The sequence below is a fragment of the Aptenodytes patagonicus genome, chromosome 1, assembly GCF_965638725.1.
Source record: "Aptenodytes patagonicus chromosome 1, bAptPat1.pri.cur, whole genome shotgun sequence".
In the NCBI taxonomy this organism is placed as follows: Eukaryota; Metazoa; Chordata; class Aves; order Sphenisciformes; family Spheniscidae; genus Aptenodytes; species Aptenodytes patagonicus.
Genome location: NC_134949.1, coordinates 195,471,867 through 195,495,594, shown reverse-complemented (window position 1 = coordinate 195,495,594; position 23,728 = coordinate 195,471,867). Strand labels below are relative to the sequence as shown.

The 23,728-nt window shown below is 42.4% G+C and overlaps 1 protein-coding gene across 1 annotated transcript; it reads left to right on the top strand.

The window, feature by feature from the left end:
- The first annotated feature begins 1,933 nt into the window (after positions 1-1,933).
- HTR2A (5-hydroxytryptamine receptor 2A) lies at positions 1,934-23,176 on the top strand. Its single transcript, XM_076363792.1, has 3 exons — positions 1,934-2,612; positions 7,522-7,722; positions 21,886-23,176. The coding sequence occupies exons 1-3, from the start codon at positions 2,198-2,200 to the stop codon at positions 22,683-22,685; spliced, it is 1,416 nt and encodes a 471-aa protein (XP_076219907.1). The 5' UTR covers positions 1,934-2,197; the 3' UTR covers positions 22,686-23,176.
- Positions 23,177-23,728: the final 552 nt, after the last annotated feature.

The window sequence follows — 23,728 nt, the reverse complement described above, 5'->3', positions numbered from 1 at the left end:
AGCAAAACCAGCCCCAGAGGAACTTTACTGTAAAAGGCTTTCTGTAACAGTGCCTCATAGATTCAGATGGGCTTTGGCGAGTGCTCTGAGACTCACTTTAATAAGGTTTTGACCCCTGAAGAGATTAGCAGTTGCCAGCTGAGCTGTGGTAACTCTCCATGTGTTTGCAGCCCCCTGGGATCTGCAGCGGGGTTAGCAGTGCTGCATGTAGAGCTGAGCTATGCGAGCACACTGCAGCTCCCGTGGGCCCGCAGGCATGCCGGGACCCACCGGTGCCGGGTCACACTCGCACCTCTCTGAACTCTCACTCCAAACTGCCTGCCGTTGCCCTCTACGTGAGGGAAATCTGCAATGTATTTCAGGATGGGCAGGGGAGCAGCGGACCCCCTCAGCTGTAAGTCTCAGTGAATTTGGGAGTAGGCTTTTTGTTATGTTGAAAATTGAAGAGTTGGCTACTTGTTAATTCATGTTCTGGCAGCAGAGGTATGAGGCAGAAATGGTGGAAGGCTGTTTTGTTTCCCCCTCTGCTGTATACCATTTTGCCTTACTGAACTGCTTTATTTGGGACGCTTCCTTGGGACAGGTTGCTGGGGTTAATTGTTACACCCACCTCCTGACAAATGAGCGTGACATCAGAGTGACTTCAATTTTTTATAAATATCTCTTGCCAATTTGATTAACATGTCAGCACGGACCTGGAGTTAAAACTGAAAGGGACTGAATATTACTCCTTCCTTTTAAGGGTGTCATAATTTCCCCTCTACATGGAAAAAGCTTCACACTTACATTTTTCACTAGTGTCTACCATCGTGAGCCTTAGATTTTGTGTCTTGTAAGCCTGCATCCTGTAAAACACTGTAATTGCATGCAGCTGTGTTTGCAAGCCATCCTCTGCAAATGGAAAGCGTGCATTGAAAAAGCACCCAAGCAGAGGACCTCCAAAATACACACTGCAAAAGCTGCTAGTTTACCAAAAAGACCCTCTTTGGTCTGCCCTCCCCTGCCCTCCTCTGCTGTTGCTACCTTGCAGTTTATGACATCCAGATAGTGGGAGGTCTGACAAACCGAACAAGGCAGCGAGCAAGAAATTCCATTCCTGTTGAAATCAGTAATTCCTCCATGCCGGCTGCTTTTTCGTGTGTGTGTGCGTGCTCTTTCTTTTGTGTCACTTCGAGAAGGGCTCTGATATTATTATTATTTTAAATATAGCTTGCCCTGGGGCGGGGAAATGCTCAAGGAAAGAGTCGGCAAGCAGCCTATCTCTCAGAAGAAAAGAGCAAGCCTCACAGCACAGGAACTGGCTTCACTCAAGTGTGCAGTTTAGAAGTCAAAAAACTATTCCAAATACCACCATTTTGGAGGAGGCTGAAGAAAAAGGACACAAAACTGGCTAAACACAGTGAAGAATATGGTAAATCAGGGTACAAAGTGCACTTAATTGCTGTTTGAAAGGGGGCTCTGAAGTACAATGTAAGTCTTCCTTAAATTGTATTTTTTTATCACAGTATCTTGTTGTTTAATTTCCATTCTGAAGCCAGGCTGGGCCAAAAGGTACAATTAGCTATAAAAAATCAGCATGGAGCAGAATGTGTAATTTCTGATATGAGGCTGAAAATGATACTGAAATACAACAGAAGTCAGAGACTATCAGCCATATTATGGAAGATGAACTATAAATAAGAGCATATCTAATTATTTCAAGAGAAAGATGCTGAATGGAATCTTTAATCAACTTTCTTAATAGGGAAGCGAGAGCTCTGCTGTTTTGTATGGCAAGCTATTTTAATACTGCTGTGTTTAAAATTGTGTGATTACAGTTACCAATAGCAATAAGATGTAGCTCCAGAGGGGAGTCCTAGTGGTTGCAAAAGTTTTTTCTTTTTTATTTCTCCAATGTTTTCCTCTCTGAAGCCTCAAGTCCACATTTGCTATCCTACAGTTTGGTTTTGCTTTTCAGCTGGATTTTCAATGTATGCCTACACTGGACTTCCTATGGAACTGAAAACAAAACATTTCAGCATTCAGAGTAATTCTGGTATGTTTTTCTACATCACGCTAGTGGCAAAAATACAGTCGACAAAAGATTGTGCTCCCTCAACTTCTGGCATGGACAGCTGAGGAATATAAAGCCTGATGGTGACAAAGGGTGATAATTCCCTATTTTTCACTATTTATCTCACCAGTTTCAGACTTAGCAATGGATATACTTTGTGATGAGGAGAGCTCGATGAACCCAACTGCAAACTCCTTGATACAAATAAATCATGAGAGAAGACTCTACAGAAATGTTTACGGAGCTGGAGAGATTAATATATCACATCTCTTTAACTTGACTGTGGATTCTGAAAACCTAACCAATCTTTCATGTGAAAGTAACATGAGTCTACCGTGCTACTCTTCCCTGTTTCAGCTTTCACAGAAAAACTGGCCAGCTTTGCTGACAGTGATAGTGATTGTTTTAACCATTGCTGGAAATATTCTTGTCATCATGGCTGTATCACTGGAGAAAAAACTACAGAATGCCACTAACTATTTTCTAATGTCACTTGCAATAGCTGATATGCTGCTGGGTTTCCTTGTCATGCCTGTGTCAATGTTAACCATACTGTACGGTGAGTATTAGCTATCTAACCTACTGCATGTATTGAGGAGCCTTAAACATTGCATGCACATGTTGTTGTTGTTATTATTATTTCATTCTCTTACCACAAAAAATTGTAATCACTCCATACAAGTTGAAATATATGTAATTGATTAATGGATGTAAGAATAGGTGAAGTATTTGAATCTTTTCCTGCCTTATATTTCTAATTACAGGCATTTTAAACACAGTCCAGAACACTAGTTTATTACTCAGTTGCTGGAGGAAATTGTCTCAAAGTGTATATATATGAAGATGCTTTGTTCTCTCTATTCTTTCAGGTTTTTTTCCCTGGCTCATAAATTTCAATATTCCTAATGAGAATGTAGGCTCTTGCCAGTTACTTTGCTCTGCAAATATGCACAGAAGCACTAATGACTACCTTTAGATTCAAAGTAGGCAACCACTTCACTTTTTTTAATGAAATAATACAAACGTAAATAATTCTCTTAACACCAATACCCTGCTTAGACATCTACTTAGCAGCAAATGCTGGAATAAATATTGTGGGAGTTAAAAAATGGATGGGAATTAATTCTGCCTAATTTTTAGTAACATTTACAAATGCAAAGCTATGATTTCTTAAGATAAGTTATTTAAGAATTAAGTGAATAATGACTCACAGTTCATACCCTTGTAGGTGATTAATAGCAGATCTTTCTTCTCATTTTCACCAAAATCACTTGCAGCACAGCTCACGTAGGAAAAAGCAGCAGCCTATGTGTTCAGTACCAATATTGTCAGGCTGTTACAATCTCTAAACTTCGAGAAATGCGTTTTCCAGTGCCACAACTGAATTGCTACAGTTCAAGGAGAAGCCAGACAACGTCACGAGGAAAGTGAGGTTGTTCGCAAAGATTTCTATTGCTTCACTATTTTGGGACTAAAGGTCCAAGCATAAGCCTGTGACTTAAGAGAGATTTCATCCAGAAAACTGGAAGTTTATTTCCCAGTTTCAGTATTTCTACACAGATTGCCCTCAGTAGCATTTGCAAACTGTATTTGGCATCAGTGATGGTGTAACACTGTGATTTATTGTATTAGTGGTGCAATTACCTTTGGTGGGAGAAACAACATGAAAGATAACCGCAGGAGCAGAAATTGTCCGATGCGTGAGATTAGTAAAACCCTTTTAAATCCTGTGTGATTCCCTGAGACATGCAACAGGGACTCCTGCTGGCCGGGCTCCACTGCCGAGGAAAGAGCTGCCTGAAATCCGCAGCTCGGAAGTGATTTGGAGGTGGGGACATGGGATTTCCTGCACGCAGCGAAGCCGAAACCCTCGTCATGGGGGGAAGGCAGCATCGCCCTCCTTTGCAATCACCGGCGCGGAGGAGCAGCAGGGCACCTAAAGCCATAGGGGAGGGAGTGTGCTGGCTTTGCCTCCTCTCTCCCTGCTTTTTCCCTTGCAAGGTCAAGAAGGGGAGGCCTTTGCAGGGTAACGTGGGGTGAAAAATCATCTGGTGGTGCACGCAGGTACCAGAAGAGCCGTCTCAGCATGGTGCACCATCAGCCTCCAGGACAGCGAGTGATGCTGCAGAGGGAAACCTCCCCTTAGGCAGTAGCATTTGCTTGGCCTCGGCTGCCCAGAGAAAGGCAGGATGCAGCCTGCATCAGCCACATCACCTATGTTGACAGTCCTGAGCCGAAACTGGAGGCCTTTGCACCCGCCTCACTCTGCCGGGATACCTCCAAGGCTGTGGAACAAGAGTGCTCCATCACCTGCCTTGCAGCCCCTTGAAGTGGGATTGTGACTGTTTTGCTCAAAAAAGAGATGATTTCCTTCTTGAGAGCTTTACGGATACTATGGGCAATTCCCATTCAGATGCCCGGCCACACCAGCCACGTGCCTGCCCCAGCCTGCACCCTTTGGGCCAGGCAGGCTTCTCCATCCACCCAGCAGCACCAGCCTCTGCTGGAAAAAAAAGACACCCAGCAGGTCCTGCCAAGGTGGACGTGCCCACAGAGCAGAAAACTCACAGAGTTGAACAACAGCACTGGTTCCTACCCAAAAACACATAGGGTGCTGGATGCCTGTTGCTCCTGCCTCGGAGATTCGTCTCATGCCATGGGGCGACAGTAACAGCATGGAGCAGCTGTCGGGATTATTGGCAGATGCTGCATAACTCCCTGCTGCAGTGGAAGGACCAGGCATTTCAGAGGGCTCCTGTCCAGCCCAGTGCTGACCCCAGACATGGCATCAGCTGATGTGCTTCTGACAAGGCAGGATGGTGCACAGGGCCTCCTTAGCAACTGCCTATGCCTATGGACTCTCCTCTCCTCTTTCCTTAGCCTTTCACTCAAACCAGTTTTCCCGTGCCTCCTGTTACCAACAAGCAGCAGCCCAGCCATCCTGGCCACCTTGGCTTGTTTGCCTCCTCACCTGAAAGGCCTTGTGAGAAAACATTTCTCCTCTCCTGGATGCTACTATCTGGCTACATCAGGAAGAAAATCTTATCTCATCCTAGGGTCTACCTGCCCTCCTCAGCCTCTCAACCTGAAAATCTATAGATGCACAAGCATCACTTGCCTGTCCCTTGGATGGGACTCCCTCATACGAGCTCCTGGACCTCATGAGCTCTCATGGGCCACATGAAATCCTGGACCTTGTAAAACTTTCCCTGCCTACCCAATCTTTAAATTGCAACCATGTTTTGGTTTGGTTTGGTTTGGTTTCCCCTTGGATATGTCAAGGGGTGAACTGGACAATGGCCAGAACACGGCACAAGGCAAAGGTGCCCTGTGCCATGTCCCACATAAACTGTCCCAAGGCCTGCCTGGAGGATGTTATCTACACCCTTCCTAACTCTTACTGCATCCACAGTTGGCTCCTGTCATGTACTTTCCCCTTTCTTGGCCCTGTAGTCTCCAAGGTAGTTTATCTGATGGATGCTGTTTTATCCCTGCCCCATCCAGGTTTAGAGCAAGGACAAGAGGTCTAGAAGGATATGACAAATGCGTTCCCAAAGGCCACTGAAGCAAGAGAACAGATGCATGTTGTCAAGTGTAAAAATACTTTATCGCTTTTCCCTGTGTAAACTGTCCTGGCCTGACAGAGAGATGCTGCTGGGAAGACATGCCCCTGAAAGCCAGCCCTCACGTAACACACTCTGGAGACCAGATTCCCCATTGGAAGACCAGAAAACAAGATAAAACATATCCATAAATGCTGTACGGCTTGTCAGGGTCAGCTCATATTACAGCAGTCCAAGAGCATGAAGACATAGGTCTCCTCAGTGCTCACCGAGACTAAATTTAATTAGGCACAGAGCTAGCTCCCTTGCCCCTCCCTCTGTTCCTGCTGTTGCAAATCTTGTACTGTATCTCCAAAGGAGAGAGACACTAGTGTGTTCTCACAATACCAGCTTTGGCATTGCCCCATGCTGCACTGTCATGGGCAGCTCGGGTAATATGCTCTAAATTAAGTCACCACAAGATAAGGACATGGCTAACTGCAGAACTTGCTCCAAGGAGAGTTATTAGTGGTTCCCTGCAGGACTAGAAGGGCCTTTGAATAGGGGTCCTGCAGGGCTCTGCTTAGCCTGGGTCTGCTCCTAACAACTTGGACAGTGTATAGATTGTGAGCTTACACAGCTTTCCAAAAGCACCAAACTGGGAGAGGTTACAAGCACTCAGAGGGACAGGATCAGAATCATCAACAATCATCTGGACCCCTGAAGAGAAAGTCTGAAAAGAACAAATAACATTCAGTGAGGATAAATGCAAAGATATCCACTTAGGAAAAAGATAGCAAACCAGCTACTGCTGGGGAAATTTGTCCAGGCTTCAGGAATGCTGAACAAGATCTGGCTGTCAAAATGGATCATAAGCTAAGCATGTGTCACTAGTATGATATTTTTATACAGAAGGCACTCATCATTCCGGGTTGTGTAAGTAAGGACGTTCCCTGCAAGACCCGTGAAGCAATTTTGTATTTCACTTAGTAGTCAGAAGGCCTTTGCAAGAGTACCGGGTCCTGTTTTGGTCACTGAGCGATAAGCAAGATGTGGATAAATTAAATAAATAGATTCCAAGGCAGAAAAACAAGAAGCACAAAAATTTTAAAAGCATCATCTGTAAGCAAAAGATAAAGGAATTGGCTTTGCTTAGTCTGGAAGAGAAAAAGAAAAAACTAGGCAAGACATGATAGCCATCTTCCAATAGCTTCCAGAAAGGACAGCAATCAATTATTCTTCACGGCTAGTGGAAAGAACAAGGAAAAAGGGAAGGCTTAATTTGCAGCAAAGAAGATGTAGGTTGGATATTGGTAAACACTAATGCATTTGCTTTGGATTGCTCTCTCTGGAGGAGCCTATCAATATTCATTGATACAGGGAATATCCTTATTTAAGTATGTGGTAGGTACCTAAAGAAAGGTGAGATAAATATCACTGGTATGCAACAAAATACATTTCTTTCTTCAGCTGCCACTAAATCTAAAGTTTCAGTTTCAGAATTTAGGCGGCTTTGCATATCAGCAGGTGTTAATAATGCAGTAATTACGTGGATAAAAAGTCCTAAACCAAGACTGAGAACTTGCAGGTTTACAATGACAAAATTGCTTCTCTTTCCATAGATTTGCTGCCAGAAATGGTTAATTATAACATCAAACATTAGCATTATGCAAATAGAATTAAACAGAAAAAAACATACGCTGCTTGTAGCCTGGGAAAGAAGCAGAGTTAATCCCAAAAGCTACAGAGTTAGAAGGTTGCAAGCAAATAAAAAAGGTTTCTTAAAACAGTGTCAGGAAGCTTCTGTTGAAGCCATCACTTGCTACCAGCTTCTACTAGAAGGATACATGCACTAAGACATATGTGTCACAACAAAAGATGTGGGTATGTCACAGTCTTAGCTGGTGTCAACTTTCTCCTGTGCAGGATACACATGGCCTCTACCTACAAAGCTCTGTGCCATTTGGATCTACTTGGACGTGCTTTTCTCCACTGCCTCCATCATGCACCTCTGTGCCATCTCACTGGATCGCTATATTGCCATTCGAAACCCCATCCATCACAGCCGGTTTAACTCAAGAACTAAGGCTTTTGCAAAAATAATTGCTGTTTGGACCATATCAGTTGGTAAGTGAGGCAATATTTCAGCATGTAATTGCAGATTTCTAGCCTTTGAGAGGATTTGACATGTATATTGCAGTCTAAAACTGTATTCTCTGCCTGCAATATTTTGCTTGCCATAGTCTAAGAAGTGCTGTAATGTAGTAATTATGCAATAGAAATCAACAATGACAACAGGAAATGCAGGAGAACTGAGCAGCACTGTCGCTGAAAGAATATGTATCAGTGATAGGACTACTGGGGTCAAGTTTGTTTTAAAGATGTGTTTATTTCCCATATCGATTATCCATCATTATCTTAGGATCTGAAAAGAAAATATGATCTCAAATGAAAAAAAGTTTTCCCAGTTTTATGTAAGTCAGTTGTTCCCAACTTCTTATTAGGGTAATTCGCTTAGAGATGTTTCTTATGGGCAGATCTTTCTGCCTTTCTCGGTGCGTAGGGTAGGGTATTTATGCATTCTATTTAGGAGGCATTAGATACTCTGTGTACACCGTAAATGAGAGAAGTTTCCTCACGGAACAGTTCAGAGTTGCAGCCTAAAATAGGTGCCCTGAATGACTCCCTAGACTCCTGCACTGGCAAAACCCAGAGGCTCAAAACTAGGCATGGGAGTGCCACTCTTCCATTCCTGTGGTGACAGCACCCTCAGACCAGAGCAGTTTCATGGCAAAGGAGGTGGAAAGAGCTTGGGGTCTGATGCCATCAGGGATTTCCTCACGCATTTTCTCTTAAAATTTTGCCATTGCTTTCGAGGCTTCAAAAATAGAGAACATTCTCCAAAGTGCAGGGTGCAAGAAGTTACCTCCAAGTGTACGAAACAAGCCCAGTGCAACTGAGCCCTCTGATAATTTGGCAGCATGAAGCTTTATGCTGACATAGAGGCTTCCACCTCCTTCCCAGGCAGCCTGCAATTTCTCTGCGTGACTTCTTGCTGTCCTACAGAGCACGAAGGGCCAGGGAAGCAGCTGGGATTGGGAGAGTTCAACTACCAGTGTCTCTGGATTGCGGCTTGTTGACAGCTTTGGCTTCCTTCAGCTCACCCCTCCTTCTGCCAAAGACAGCTTTCATTTGAAAGTTCCTTTACTGTTTTCAAAAGGCTCCAATAGCCAAGGGGCTGCAGGTTGGGAATCCCTGTTCCGGATCCACCACATCCTCCATTTCTTCCAGATGACATACTTCTAATTTGCCAGTTCATTCAAGTCTAATTTAGGGATGGCTTGGCATAGGAAAAGACCACTTGTTATAACATGGAATACACTGCCAAAATACATAAAATTGCAAATAATTACACTCAACACTGTACTCCGACAATATAAAGTTGAGCACCTAAATTTGGAAGTGCTGGAGCTAAACTTGAAATATCTGCTACACTATTCTCTTCACCATGTAGTCATTCACTTCGCTTCCATTCCTTCTTTTGAAAACTTGGCTTTGCATTCTTAGCAGTATTTATAATCATTTCCTTAATTAACATTTCTTTTTTTTTTTTATCATACTCATGAAATCATCTCCCAGGGAGTGAACATACTGTTTGCTCTTTCCAGCTGGAGGACCTCAAGGGCAAACATTGTAGGTTTTGTGTTTGGGCAATCCCCTGGGACCTTTTCTGTTTGTGAATGTAGATGCCACCATAAAAATAAAATGCCATAAAGATGTTTGTCAAAAATTGTGACACACCACATAGAGAAATTTGTATTAACTCTAATGAAGGCCCATGGCCCAAAATTTCATAAACAAAGTATTAAAGCTTCATCACCATCTCACAGAAATAGGATCTTCATTGTATTATTTTATAGAAACACAATGTATGAGGCCGAGTAGTCAGCAACAATTATGCCAGTAGAAAGTTCATTGCCATTCTAATGACTCCACCAGCAGTGACAACTAATGAGTAAACGAGCACTTCATGCATAGGTTGTCCGAGGGAAGTTAACATTCAATGCTGTGATGCACATTTCCGAGTTGGCTAGCACATGTATTCTGGTTATGAGGCATTTCTTAAGATGGTTCTGAGAAAGAGACAGAAATATCATATTTACTTTCCTCATTGATGAAAATTAGTCCCATATTTCTGATGTAACAGAATCCTTTGCTTGTTTTGTTCTTCCCAGAAGAGTGAACACATCTCATCCACCAGACCAACAGCTTACCACACATATCTCCCTCTCCTAACTGAGAAGGTTAAAAAAGCTTGCATTTTGAACTTGTATATGTTTTTTTCATTATCTGACAAGGAGGTGTTACTAACCTTATACTTTTCTTTATGAAAAAATGCTCAAAGGAAAGGTAATGATTGAACTGCTTTCTAAATTCTCCAGATTTGGAAACACAGAGATAAAGAAACAACATAAAAATCCGTAGGGCCACATTTCCAAACCAGAGACACTGAGCAACCTGGCATACATCTGGATGGGGAAGAATACATTGTACCAGTACATATGTATTGTCAAATGAAGAATAATTATTATGTATACATTTGCCATTTTCTTTGTGTAATTACCTGATTATCAGGAGGAGATTCAGGGTTTTGCCTATGAAAAAGGCACACACCCATTCTGTGAGCACCTCTTTTGCAAGGAACATTCTGCTTTATGGGTGAAGAAAGGAATGAGGAGTGGTCGCCACATTAATGTGTGGCTTTTCTTTCTGCTTTGGTTTTATTTTTAAGGGCAAGTTTTAAATGATAGATCTGTATTTTTAATAGCGGAGCGATGTGGAAAGAACCTGGGTAGTCAAGGTACTGATGACAGAATTTCTTCATTGTCTTTTTTTTTTTTTTTTAAACTTGTCTTTGCTTTGAAGACCGTAAGGACCATGTTCTTCTTCCCCTTGAAGCTACCGGCAAAAAAGCATTAAGTTCGATTGGACCAGGCTGCTCCTATTATCAGGTTTCTTTGAATGAATAAGTAACTGTTCGTGGTTGGCAATATGAACTATAATCAGCCAGTCTCTTTTTGTAGGATACGTCAGAGTAAATGGAATGTTTTAAGAAAAAAGGCAGTAACAGTACAGTGCCTATTATAAGTTATTCCTCCTTCTCTGAAAGGCTGTATTTTTTAGCCAGTTGTGTACCCAGCACAGCGTGCAATACACACAAGACTCCAGAATGGATTCCCCATCCAGAGGGGGAAGGATGAGCCTAGGTCCTACCGCAGGATACCCTTTTCTGCAGAAAGTGCTATGTGAGGTGTTGCAAAATGCAGAAAGGACACGTTCGCAGGCCTGCTCTGGTCTTTTTCCAGTAGGTCTCTACAACAGTATATGCTCAAAAGGGGACCCTATATTGACCGATAAATGACTTGAGCATCTCTAATCAGAGGAACTGGGATTTCTGCATAGCAGAAGCCACATGCAATATAAATTAGCAGAAAAGAAGCACACAAGGAATCATGTTGGGATTTATAAACTCTGTCATCTGTACACCATAATTGCATTTAATCGCCTTCTAAATTAAAAATAGTGCTGTTAAAGTAGCACTGTATTGCATAAAAGAAAATGTCAAAAGCAAAGAAATTTTCATTTATTTTAAAATTATACGGAGCAATTTCACAGCTTCTTTTATGTATTTTAAAGGGTTAAATTTTATTTAAGCCAGATTTTTGCATTTTATAATGTTAAGAAAGATAAATGTATCACAGAATTCTGCTTTAAAATTAAATCCTTGCATTTACCCCAATTAGCAGAAACATTGCAAACTATCACACACTCAGGCTGCAATTAACTTTCCCCATGCATTTCCTGGCCTGTGCCATTGGCACCATTCCTAAGCAGAAGCCCAGCTAATGAAAGTCAGGGGGTTTGTCAGAGCTGAGACAACATATTCCTAATTACCTATACGAAATTTAGAAATACCTGTCAGCTGATTTTTTCTATGATGTCCTCCAGAGTCATTGATGGAAAACAGCCTGTCAAACTCCTATGACGTCCTGAAAGCAGGCTGAGGCATCGTGATAAAGGCTGTCTTTTCTGGCTGATCGAAATTGGAGCTGTGTATTTCACGGTATTCAGCCCTGCATTTATGTTGCAAGTAAATCACACCCACTGGGAAGACTTGTTTGCTTTTGGCAGAACATAACCCTCGTTATGATTTTGTATTTGATCTGAGTTTTGAAATGTCAAATTGATCGCTATTGCTAGGATCATAGACTGAGCAGAACCATGGGTATCCCGAGATAAATACTGTGTGGTTATAGGTCTCAGGTGCACTGAGTGAGCAGCGTAACTTTCTCCTTACAAGTGTAAAAGCGCCCAAAAGTTTTAGGTTGAATGTTCCCAGGGTAAAACCAGCCCTACCTTGCATACCACTGCAGGACATGAGGAGGTCCCTCCAGCATTCAGAGCAGCCATTTCTTGTTGCAAGGACAGTTCAATGTATTTATTTTTCATTTTCAAGGTGGTTTGTGACATTTAGCAGAAAGATAAGCCTAGGGATTATGCTATAGCACCTACAAAGACACCTGTAGATGGGAAATATGGGCAGATATGATCACTTTTTCATGTCTTCCTCAACCCTGCCATCTTCTAAATGTGACCAGGGCACTGACTGATTTAACAAAAGAGCAGTTCAGTCAGGGTGAAGGGCATTATCCACTGCGTGGGCAGTGAAGCATAAAGCACAGGATCCTGAATCATGATGTTCAGACCAGTGCACGTCTCTAAGCTGCTTCTCATCCCGTTTTTCCTTCCAAATTATCCATCGCATCCGGACATCTACCCTAATAACTGTCCAGCCATTGGTGCAGTCTCCCTGTATAACTAGTAAGAAGCTGACCATTTGCTTAATCAGCAGCCTCTGCAAGCAACCACAAAAGGAGGCATGGAGAGACAAGACAAAGATCTGGATTAAAGTGGGACCTGGTCTGAGGTCTAGAAAATCGAGAATTACAGTTTTGGTTGTCTGTGCCCTTCAGACTCAGTGCAAAATTGTTGCTAAAATAATAATAATAAATAAACACCTTATCTGATAGTTACACTCAGTCTCCTTTTAAACTACACGACAAGGTCAAGCAGCACTGCTGGAGAAATCTCAGAGACATACCAACAGAAACCTCTATTCAGTACAGTGGAGGATTAAGGCAGATTTAAGTAAATTATCAGCATTCAACAAATCATACCAAGTAATAATTAAAAGCCCAGAAGTACAAGAACTGGGATAGCAGAGGATCTTGTCACTTAGACTGCTCCAGGAGCCATCACATTAGTTGCTTATGATAGTAGAATATCTAAGATCTTTCCATAATTCCTAGCTTATTCCTACTATATATATATTTTTTTAAGCATTACTGTGTACGCAGCATGTATAGCATATAATAAATTAGCCCTGAGGAGCCTTCAGGAGCTTCATAGCTAAAAAGGCAGACTGATAACGTGTGATCTGGGAAGATCCCGTTACAAACATATGGTATTTCTTTCTTTCTCAAAGCAGTTATTCCCAAATCTGTTCTCCTAGGGGCCTGAACAGTGAACACTGTGAAGCCATCTGACATGGAATACAAAAAGGTCCTGTGCTAAACAGGAGGGATATCACAAGTGGCTGGAGTTGATCCCACTTAGAGGCTCTTTTCCTTTTCAAATTAACATACTTACCTAGGCCAGTGACAACTGTAAATTTGTAACTTCTTTTTAGTAGAAATTAAACCATTGCTACAGGGAACTTAAAAACACCAATGCAATTTAAACAACATTAACTGAGTACACAGAAAGGAAAAAGGGTGTTTGACCTGCTCTGCTGCATTTTGCTGAGCCACAGAAGTAGCAGGTTTGTCCATACAGGAGCTTTAAATAAGAATGAGTAGCACCTCATCCCTCTGCGCAGAGCTAGGCTGGAGACCTGTGGCACCTCTTGCAATTTTTCAAACTAAATATTCAGCTCTTTATCATAAGGTCAGTCACTGCCAATCACCACGGATGAAGTGGTTACACAGCTGTCATCAGCCTACGTCCCCAGCCCAGCTCCCTCCCGACTCCCAGCTGACAGCAGGATTGTAGCTGCGGCCTGGCTACCTTGGACTTCAGCTCTGCTCAGCCAGCATCCTCCAGGCAAGCCGCTCCCTCAGCCTCCTGTCCACGCTTAGCCAGACACCGCTGTACTCTCTACTCTTTCCAGCCTCGGGGAAAGTGATAAGTCTCAATCTCATCAAAGATCGGACTGCAAATAAATTGGTATTGTAAATAATAATGCAATTAAATTACAGGGCGGGAGGTCTTAAAAGCCTTTTATTGTTACATTAGAAACCTCCCCCTACCCCTAGATTTTTGCAGGGGTCTTTTGACATCTTTCTCCAGGCTTCACGTCACTAAAATATTCAGAATCAGACTCTGAGATCTAGCCAAGCACAGTAAAAGGGAGGTTCATCGAATCCATGAGAGACCTGTGGAAGTATCTGTCACCGGTCACCAGTGCGCTAGCTCCAAGCAGAAATACTTTTACTCTACAAAGACAGAAGCACTGCAGAGCTTCAGTTAAAATGAGGCAACCTGCAGTCAAGGGCCAAGGAGGTATTCAGCACCTGGGAATAACTACAAGCACATCAGGAAATAACTAAAAAAAAGTCATAGTCAAATAGATACCAAGATTAGCTTTGGGAAATATGACTGCCTCCCTGCTTATGAAAGACCAGACCAGGCAGCACAGCTTTCTTCAGCAATTTCTTACCCCTTGGAGGCCTCCCTTCTGCACACTGCGGTTGGCAGAAGGTGAAGGCAGCCCGTGCAGACAGACCTGTGCTGGCGCTAAACTAACGAGGGTTTGGTTGCAATAGCAAGATTCTCTATTTCAGCTTGTTCAGTTGAAACCACTGGGGTCTGTTCACCATTGCTCCTTGTTGCATACATGAATGGCATAATCTGAAATCCCCAGTCCCTAAAACCTTTTTCAAAGTAAATTTCTTCAGGACATTTATAAATCTTTCTTTCTTTCTTTCTAGCTATTTGATAAGTGTAGACTTCTATATGCCTCTGTTAGTCCCTTTACTGACTGGGTTATCATATTACACAGAGGGTAACAACTTCTCGTGATTTGAGATAGCTGTGAGAAGCCAATAAGCACCTTGGCACAAGCTTCTGCTCAAACTAAAGATAATGTCACTAGTTGAAAAGCAAAGCCTGTATTGGTGGAGAGGCTCCACTGAAAATTGCTACGCAAAAGGTTGTGCCTTCCTCAGATACCCAGAAGGATTGGAAAATCCAACAAGGAAACAAGAACGACCAGACACGAAGGACACAGAACTGCTGTAAACAAGTCCTGCAATACAGCTAAGAAAGGGGATTTGAGGTGTGTATAGGCAGGAAGAGCACTTAAGGCCAAGAGCAAAGAAACTGCTTCCTGCTGTTGGATTCTTGCTGCCTCTAGGAAACAGGGCTGCATGCAAATTTTGTAAGGGTACAGAATTATACCAAAGCAACAAGCGACTCCATCAGCGGTTTCCTCTCATAACTCAGCCCACCCTGGAGCCCTGGGTTTCTAATCAGTTGGGTCAACAAGGGGCAGCTGTCCTTCATTACATGCTCTGTCTTCCCTGTAATGCTCCTCTAATTCTGTTTCTATTTAATTTATTATCACAGTCCTACAAATTAATTTGGAGACACACATCTCTGTTCTTGTAAGAAATACACCTCAGGACTGAGGACATAAATGAGAAACATATCAGGAAGACACTGAGACTTTTCTGATTTTGTTTTTCTAAAGCGAAATAGATTATTTACAGCGTTATATTATTATAAATGATCATTTACAATCATTTTCTCACATAAAAAGAATTGAATATATCTCCTACTAAGCTAAATAATATGTTTCCTTAGAGATTTTCTGAGCTGCCAAGAACAAAGCCATTTCAAAATCTATAGAATAATCCAAGTATTACCTGGCACCCCCTATGTGAAGTTAAATATAAAGTAGTTTTCCTTTCAGTTGTATTAAATAGAACATGTGTGACCAAATAAGGTCTTCCAAGGGAAAGATGCAGAAAACCAGCTCTGTGTGTGCCCTCGAATAAAAAAATAAATTTGGCCTGTAGACAGCGATAACAAAAATGCCTGGACCTGCTCTGGCTTCAGTCCTGTGAGGATGGCGCCTCTGATATGCAGAAAGGAGACGATGCTTCACCAGCACTGTGACTCACTTAGCTCTCGAGGAAATCCATCTGAAAGCAAATATTAGGTGGGGATTTGTGAGAGAAAGCTCCTCACCCACTCCTGCCCCCACCAACACATGCACCTGCTGCTAGGGAAGATGTCCATGCTTGTCTCACATGTGAGGAGAAATTCTAGCCTAGGACTTTGGGGACACTGCCACGCTGACTAGGAAAGGCAGAAGTTTTTTAACATTCATGCTAACTAGATGCAGCCTCAGATGGGGATTCCCAAACCACCCAGAGCTTTTCAACATCCCCTCTCCCCAGGTGGAAATTTCTGCTTCTGCACTGCCACCCATCAGCAAACTGCACAGCCTTGCTATTGGCAATGTGGCTGGCACTATTCCGGTAGCCACAAAATTATAACGTGAAAGATTTGTCATGACTGGAAATGCATCAGTTGGGAAATAACATTTTCAGGTGCATGCAGAAATCAGCTAAGTGTTTGCAGGTCTGGGGAAAAGATGACTCCCGTAACGGTGAGTGCCACATGCCAAGCAGAGACACGGAGCGAGACTGAGCGGCTCTTCAGCGGATGTTTAAGTGAAAGTGCATAAGTAGCTGTTGCTAAACTCCGTCTCCTGATGTAAGCCCCAGACATGTTTGCATCCTTGATACTCAGAGGAGGACATGGTCCACAGTCCCCCCCCCACAAGTGGCTCACTGTGGTTTGTGTTCCTAGAGGAAGCAAACATCTACACAGGGCACCACGGTAGCCCAAAGGAATAAGTATTATTTTGTGTGGTTATTTCAGTCCAAAATATTGAAAAGAATGGCTGTGTTGCACCAAGGCAATTTTTATACAACATGAAACTGAGGGTATGCGTTGTATGCCTTGGGAGGTAGCATGTGAGTACACACGGATGGCTGTTTGTTGTTTGACTGTGTACATGTGCCAAAGGAGGACATTTTCCAAGTACAGAAAGGCATCAGATACCAGGCATGGGCTTTTCTAAAGAAATCAGACAATATTGCCAAACTGAGCTGCTTTAAGGAGAGACTGGCCTTCTCCAAGCAGCAATCCCTTCAGAGGTCCCCAGTGTCACAGCCCATCTCTGTGCAGTGGCCCGTGATCTGGCCCATAACCTGAGTGTATCTGAATCAATGCGACTCTTAAAACTTGAGCTGGGGAGGCTTTTTATTTTTTCATGTGAAGGTGAATAAAGGTGCTGAATTTTGTTGAGAAACTGTAATGACATTTCTAAAAGGTATTTCCTATCCCTTGGACATTTATTAAGGCACATAGTAATGCTCATTTGTATTCAAATTGATTGAAATTAATATATGTGAGGTGAAAGCATGTGACTGACAGTTTCTGCTTGAAGGAGACTTCACAGAAGGAACCTTGACTTTATCAGTTCACTACCCCCTCCTTCACTTCATCCTAAGTAGCCCAAGTGTGCCACCCTGCAGGGCATATTGTAAATTCTGGCTTTGATTCACTGATAGTCTCAGCAGCTCAAGGCAGCTGCAAACCCAGTTTACCCATCCAGTTAAAGTGGTTTTATGGCTGCTGTATACCTCTGAAGATTTGCAAGCCAGCAATTTGTCAGTTTTACCAGGCTTTTTGAGAGAACAACAAGAAGGATGCTATTGCTTTACTTCTTAACCTTTGGCGTTTTCAGGAGCCTTTTGTCATTCTGAAGTTCTGCCCAAATGCTTGAGGTTTAACGCAGGATTTATTACTCATCTTTATTGTTTGGATTCTGTTTTGCAGTTTATTAAAGTCCATAGAGTTTGAAACAGCCACCTGTGTATAAATCAAGCTATATAAATACATGACTTTCTACCAGAGGAACGTAATACTTAGGGTTTGTCCGCAAGGGAAAATGTTCTGATATAAGTGGGAATGTCAACTGGAAACGCAGTGGCTAATGTACCTCCAGTGCTTGCATGGATGCTCCCATTCTGTGCTGAGTGCTCCCTCGTGCCTCACCTTAGTTTGATTTGGAAGCACAGTAAGATAAACCATAAAAAAGCACTTGGGATATCAAGACTTTTTCCAGACTGACCTTGAGCTAGTGGGAGCCAGGGACATAGAATGGGCAGGGTGTGGAATAACTGTTCCGTTACAGCCCTGCCAGGTTGCTTCCTCCAGATCTACTGTTTGCACATGGTCCACTTCCCAAATACCTGCTCGTCCCTAACTGGTAGCTCTGTATGATTCTTTCTTGTGAAGCTGATTTTCTTCTCTTGACGTTTGAATACACAGGCACAGCCTGTGTCTTCTTAAACATCCACAGTCACCAAGAGCAGGGACCTGGAAGGCAAGGATAATAAAACCAGCAAGAAATTATACATCTGAATCATCAAGGAGAAATAGATCGGTCAGCTTCAATCTTTAAAGAATGAATTCAGTCAGCTGCAATAATGCTAATACAGCTTAGACCAGGACTTTTTGTTATGTGTCTACAGGACAAGCTTGATCTTGACCAAACCCGAGTGACATGTGGGTGACATTCTTGGCCATGTGTGATGTTCTTAAAAATCCCATCAAAACAGTGAACGTGGGTTGCACATGGAAGCTCCTTTATTTACGGTTTAAACATTGCCTTTGAATTTGGTCCCTGTGTCCTCACTGGGATTTGCTATCCTCATGCTACAGAAGCCAGAAGCTACCTGTTGAAGAGGGACAAACTCTGTTCCTTTGGGGAGGGAAGCAATAAGTTTAGTCCCTGTAGAGAGATGAAAAGAGAGAATTGGGCTGGAAGTTAGTTTTATTATTTATTAATAATAATAAAATATAAATAATTAAATAAATAAATAAATAAATAAATATTATATATTTATTATTAATTTAATTTAATATTATTTTATATTAAATTAATATTTATTATATTGATAATTAATTTAATATTATATATAAAATAATAATTAATTAAATAAATAAATAAGATAATAAAAATAATTTATTATTCCATTCCTGCATGGAATAATCCATGCAGGAATGCCACAATATCATTTGTGGGATCCCCTGCATCAGCTGAACTGGGGTGTACACAAAAAGCTGGTTACAGCTGTCAATGTTCTCTGCTACCAAACCGTGGTACCTCTGGTATTTTCAAACGATATACAGGCCAGTTACCTGTGGCTGTAGGGGAAAGATGCCTTGAATGGTCATTCAGAAAAACTTACATGACTAGCAGTGCCTGCTACAGCTCTGCTGTGAACAGCACTTTTGCACTTGTTAAAGGAATGACAAGGAAATGTGGAAACTCCAGCTACAAGCTGAAGCTCATTTCCATTTTTTAAAGCCAGGAATCTGGATTTAGACGCCAGTCTCCAGAAGCTACTAACAACAAAACAAAGCAGGTGGGGAACTGCTGCCCTTGTATTTCGGATGAGGAGTTGTAACTGACTTTGGCCTTTTACTTGAAAAAGCTTGCAATTACACTAACATTTTCCCCTTTCTACTGCTGCTGCCTCTCCTCACATGCCTCCTGATGCAGCTGAACCATGAGGTCTGTAGTAATGAAAGGCATCTTTTTACTCTGTCAATACCATTGTTTATTTTATCTCTGCAGCTCACACTAGGTCTTTGAATGAAATGAAAAAACAGCCCTGCTGTTATCAGTACAGGGCAGAACCGGACGGGAAACTTGTGGTTTTGCTCTGACTAGTGCTGTGTCTTCATGCAGCTGAAGTTTAATGCTGCAGCGCTGGGTGCCTTCAGTATCCCTTCAACTCATCCAAAAAAGAAAAGGAATTTCAAAGCATTCCCCATTTCCCTGGAGGTGTTCGGCACCCCAGATTACTCAGCCGTGGCTGGGCAATGTGGCTCCTGCAGGTGACCTCTCCCTCCATGCCGTCAGTCAGACTGACTTGGATCTTTTTAGGCAGCAGCTTTTCTGGAGTCACTGGAGATTTCCATCAGCTCGACCCGGGAGCTGCCACACACTGCATGAGTTTGCACCTCACCCACTGGCTTCTCATAGCCCAAGTTCAAGCATTTAGGGCTTGTGCAGCAGAAACAGAAAGGGCAATACCGCAGGCTCTCCACCAGCTTCTGCCCTGGGCAGATAAGAACAGCACTTTTGTAAATTGGCCCAAGGCGTTGCCATGACTCAGTTCAAAGCTGTGCAGATAAAATAAGCTACAGTGCTGTTAGAAAAATAAAGAACAGTGGTGTTTTACAAAAATAAAAGAGCTTTGCAGAAGCTCCAGAAGCACCAAAAGAATGGAACGTTTGAAGAAAATAATACTCTAATATTATTATCACTGTTGTTATTATTGTTTTGTACTGTGCCTGGACTCCACAGCCTCCCTCTAGGACTGGAGCTGTTATGCTGGGCACTGGAAATGTGTGAAATGAAGAGACAGCCTGTGCTTTTAAAGGGCTCCCAGTCTAAGCACCAGAGGGGGAAGAAGGGAAAAGAAGGGAGGTAGAGGGAGGTACCATTGAACTGCTGATGTTGAGAGAATGAGTTTCAGGACTCATCTGTGAACGAGTAAGGACATTCTTGGGCACACGGCGGCCAAGGTAGGGCACAGCATCATCCTCACATCATAAGAAATTCTCCTCTAATTAATTTTATTTTTCCTCAGAAGCCAAATACAGTGTCTGGGATTTCTGTTCAAAGATGCAAAGGGGACTGAAGCTCCCAGAGTATGCTAACTTTCCACAGGAGTCAAACTCCTAGCTGCTTTTATGCAAACAGGGCTGCATTATCACTCCCTGCTTCACAACTCCACTTTTGCTGTCTTCACAGCACATCATCCCTTTTGCTGTCTGAACATTGCCTCTCTTGGAGAGACAGCATCCATTTGCAGGGAGGGGAGGAGACAAATACTGAAAAAAAACCAAAATCAACGACCAAAGAAACAGCAGCTGTTTGATTTTGCTCAGACACTAGCAGCATTTGCAGAAGTCCCTGAGGAAATGGCTGAGTGGGCTTGAATCAGATGGAGCAGTCCTAGGAGAATGGACTTCATCACCTGGCCTTGCCGTTCATGACAGGGCAAGGACGTAGCACATGCTCCAAGGGAAGACAAGGTTTGCACGGCTGCCATTGCCTTCAGGGTTGTTCTTTGAGAGGGCAGCCTGTAGTTGTTGGCAGTACTGTAAAGGGACCTTCGCAGTCCTGTCAGGCTGTCTCATATTGGTGTCTCTTGGTGCTTAATTTGTCCCTATTGTTCCTCCAGCTGTTGCTATGGAAAGTTTTTTTAGCATTTAGACTGTGTTGACTGTATGGAGATTACAGGGAGAAAGGAAAAAGACCCAATGAAAGACTACTCTCAGACCTACAACAAAAATTTATCTTTCCTCCTAAAATCAGTATTTCACAACCTAGTCAGAAACCAGAACCCAGAACACTTTTAATCCTCTTACAAAAAACAGCCCAAGACCACTCTTGATCCACCCCAGAAAAGAAAGACACGATATCATCTTGATCATAGTTGATAAAAGCCTCTGCCAAGGTGGCAGGAACCAAGGAGCAAGTCTGGAGATCACTACAGGGGACCCAAGATCCAAGAACATAAGGAGTTATGCTTTTGGTGCTACCAGGTGTCATGGGACAGTTGGATGGAAGCAAATGTGCTCTACCTGTAGCTGAGGTTTTTTGAAGGAGAGGGGAAATTCAGATTAGAGCAACTGCAAAATCCTATGTAACGCCAGTGCTGCTCTTCCCCTGCCCTTCTTTGCTGGGAGCCTGTAAAGGTGGTGGCAGCACAAATGCCAGAGCCTGGCAGACCACAGCTTAGTTCACGAAACTCAACTTCTTGCAAGACCAATGTTTCACACAGCATCCTTTCTTAGTGTGGCCCCAGTAAAATGTCACAACAGGGTTAGCATCGTGCTGCTGCTGAAACATGAGACGCAATATTTTTCTTTCCCCTGTATAAATTCAGTTTGCTTTAGGATGTCTATCAATTGTGGCTCTATCTGTTAGTGTTCATTTGTGTCCTATAACCATTAATTCTTTGAGAAATATCTGTATATAGCTGAGACTGTTTTGTTTATTTTTTCTTGGAGATTGGAAATGGTGTTGTTTATTATTGTGTTTAACCTCTTCTATCTCTAATCCACCTTCAGGTATCTCCATGCCTATACCTGTCTTTGGACTACAAGATGACTCCAAAGTGTTTAAGAAAGGCAGCTGCTTACTTGTGGATGACAATTTTGTCCTAGTAGGCTCTTTTGTGGCATTCTTCATCCCTCTAACCATCATGGTGGTCACCTACTTTTTAACTATCAAGTCACTGCAGAAGGAAGCTATGCTATGCGTGAATGACATTGGCCCAAAGACCAAGTTTGCTTCATTTAGCTTCCTCCCTCAGAGTTCCCTGTCCTCAGAGAAACTCTTTCAGCGCTCTTTGAACAGAGACGTGGGGACTTCTGGGAGGAGAACCATGCAATCCATCAGCAACGAGCAGAAGGCTTCCAAGGTTCTTGGCATTGTCTTCTTTCTGTTTGTTGTGATGTGGTGCCCATTTTTCATCACCAATGTGATGGTCGTAATTTGCAAGGAGTCATGCAATCAAGAAGTCATTGAAGGACTACTTAACGTATTTGTTTGGATTGGCTACCTTTCTTCGGCTGTCAACCCACTCGTATATACGTTGTTCAATAAAACCTACCGCTCAGCTTTCTCTCGTTACATTCAGTGTCGCTACAAGGAGGAGAAGAAACCTTTCCAGCTGATTTTAGTGAACACTATCCCAGCACTTGCGTATAATTCCAGCCAGCTCCAGCTAGCACAAATGAAGAGTTTGAAAAAAGAGGCAAAAATGATGGCTAAGGATTATTCGATGGTCACGATAGGAATACATCATTTGGATGGCACCTCCAAGGGAAGTATCAGCCCAGTGAATGAAAAGGTTAGCAGTGTGTGACGGTCGGCAGCTGCCATGACAACCACCGCGTATACGCTGAAAATTTCACCTGGCTGTGAGAAGCTCTGATAGCTTAGGAAAATCAGCCCTGTTCAAGAGACCCTCCAATAACATCACACATGCCTCATATTATCCTGTGGGTGAAAAGCAGGGTTGAAATGGTATCAAATGTGCAATTTTTTTTCATACAGTACTTTGGCTGTTTTAAGCACAGGCTTTATTAAACTTATTTTTTTAATATTCTAAAGGATATATTTCTTAAAGGGAAAAAAAAAGCAATTTCTGGTATTATAACATGGGCTGTGAAGAAACCTACGCATTTCTTTTCTCTTTGCAAATGAAAGCTAAGCTGTCCTGTGATGTCCTCGCAGAGTAGGCTCCAGCTAGTTTGTCTTGCTACAATGGAATTTTGTTATCATTAACTGAATGAGCACTTTACAGAATTTTAAATAAAACAATGGTTAATTTGCTAGTCTTAAAGTAAAATCTATTAAAACCTGTATAGATTAATTATATGGACATTTTGGTAACAGTGTTTTTATGGCTATTTTTTTCTTCTGAGTGACCATTCTGAAATGTTACTGGGCTTTTCTGCCATTCGTTCTATAGTTCAAATTAGCAACCTTCAAAGGTAAATTATACTTGAATGATCCTTTGTTTCTACTACCACTCATAATCTTTATTTCATGTCTTGCACTTTATTTCCATTCAAAAGGTTTCATCTGTTCAGCTTAAAACTTGAAAGTAATTTTTCCAAAAGTAATTATTGGGCTTGATTCCCTGCTCTTTCCCACTGGTGTTGACAGGGAACTGAAGTGAGAGAAGAGTGGAAAATCAGGCACAACATTGCTAAATAATTTCAGGAATGATTCCATGCCATGCCTCTGTTTGATTCCAACAGAGTTTGATATAAGTAATGTCAGTGGAAGTTTTGCATGAGTAAAGCCTTCAGTTAAAGGTTGCAGCAGATTCTCTCTCATCATTACTCTTTGGTTAAAAAGGCCATTGTGCAGATGTCCTTCTGGTTTTGTTTTAGGGCTTGT

Bases quoted from the DNA above. Each gene is read 5' to 3' on its own strand.
- HTR2A (XM_076363792.1), top strand. From the start codon at position 2,198: ATGGATATACTTTGTGATGAGGAGAGCTCGATGAACCCAACTGCAAAC. The intron at 2,613-7,521 runs GTGAGTATTAGC...TCTCCTGTGCAG, and splicing joins AATGTTAACCATACTGTACG to GATACACATGGCCTCTACCT. The intron at 7,723-21,885 runs GTAAGTGAGGCA...ATCCACCTTCAG, and splicing joins TGTTTGGACCATATCAGTTG to GTATCTCCATGCCTATACCT.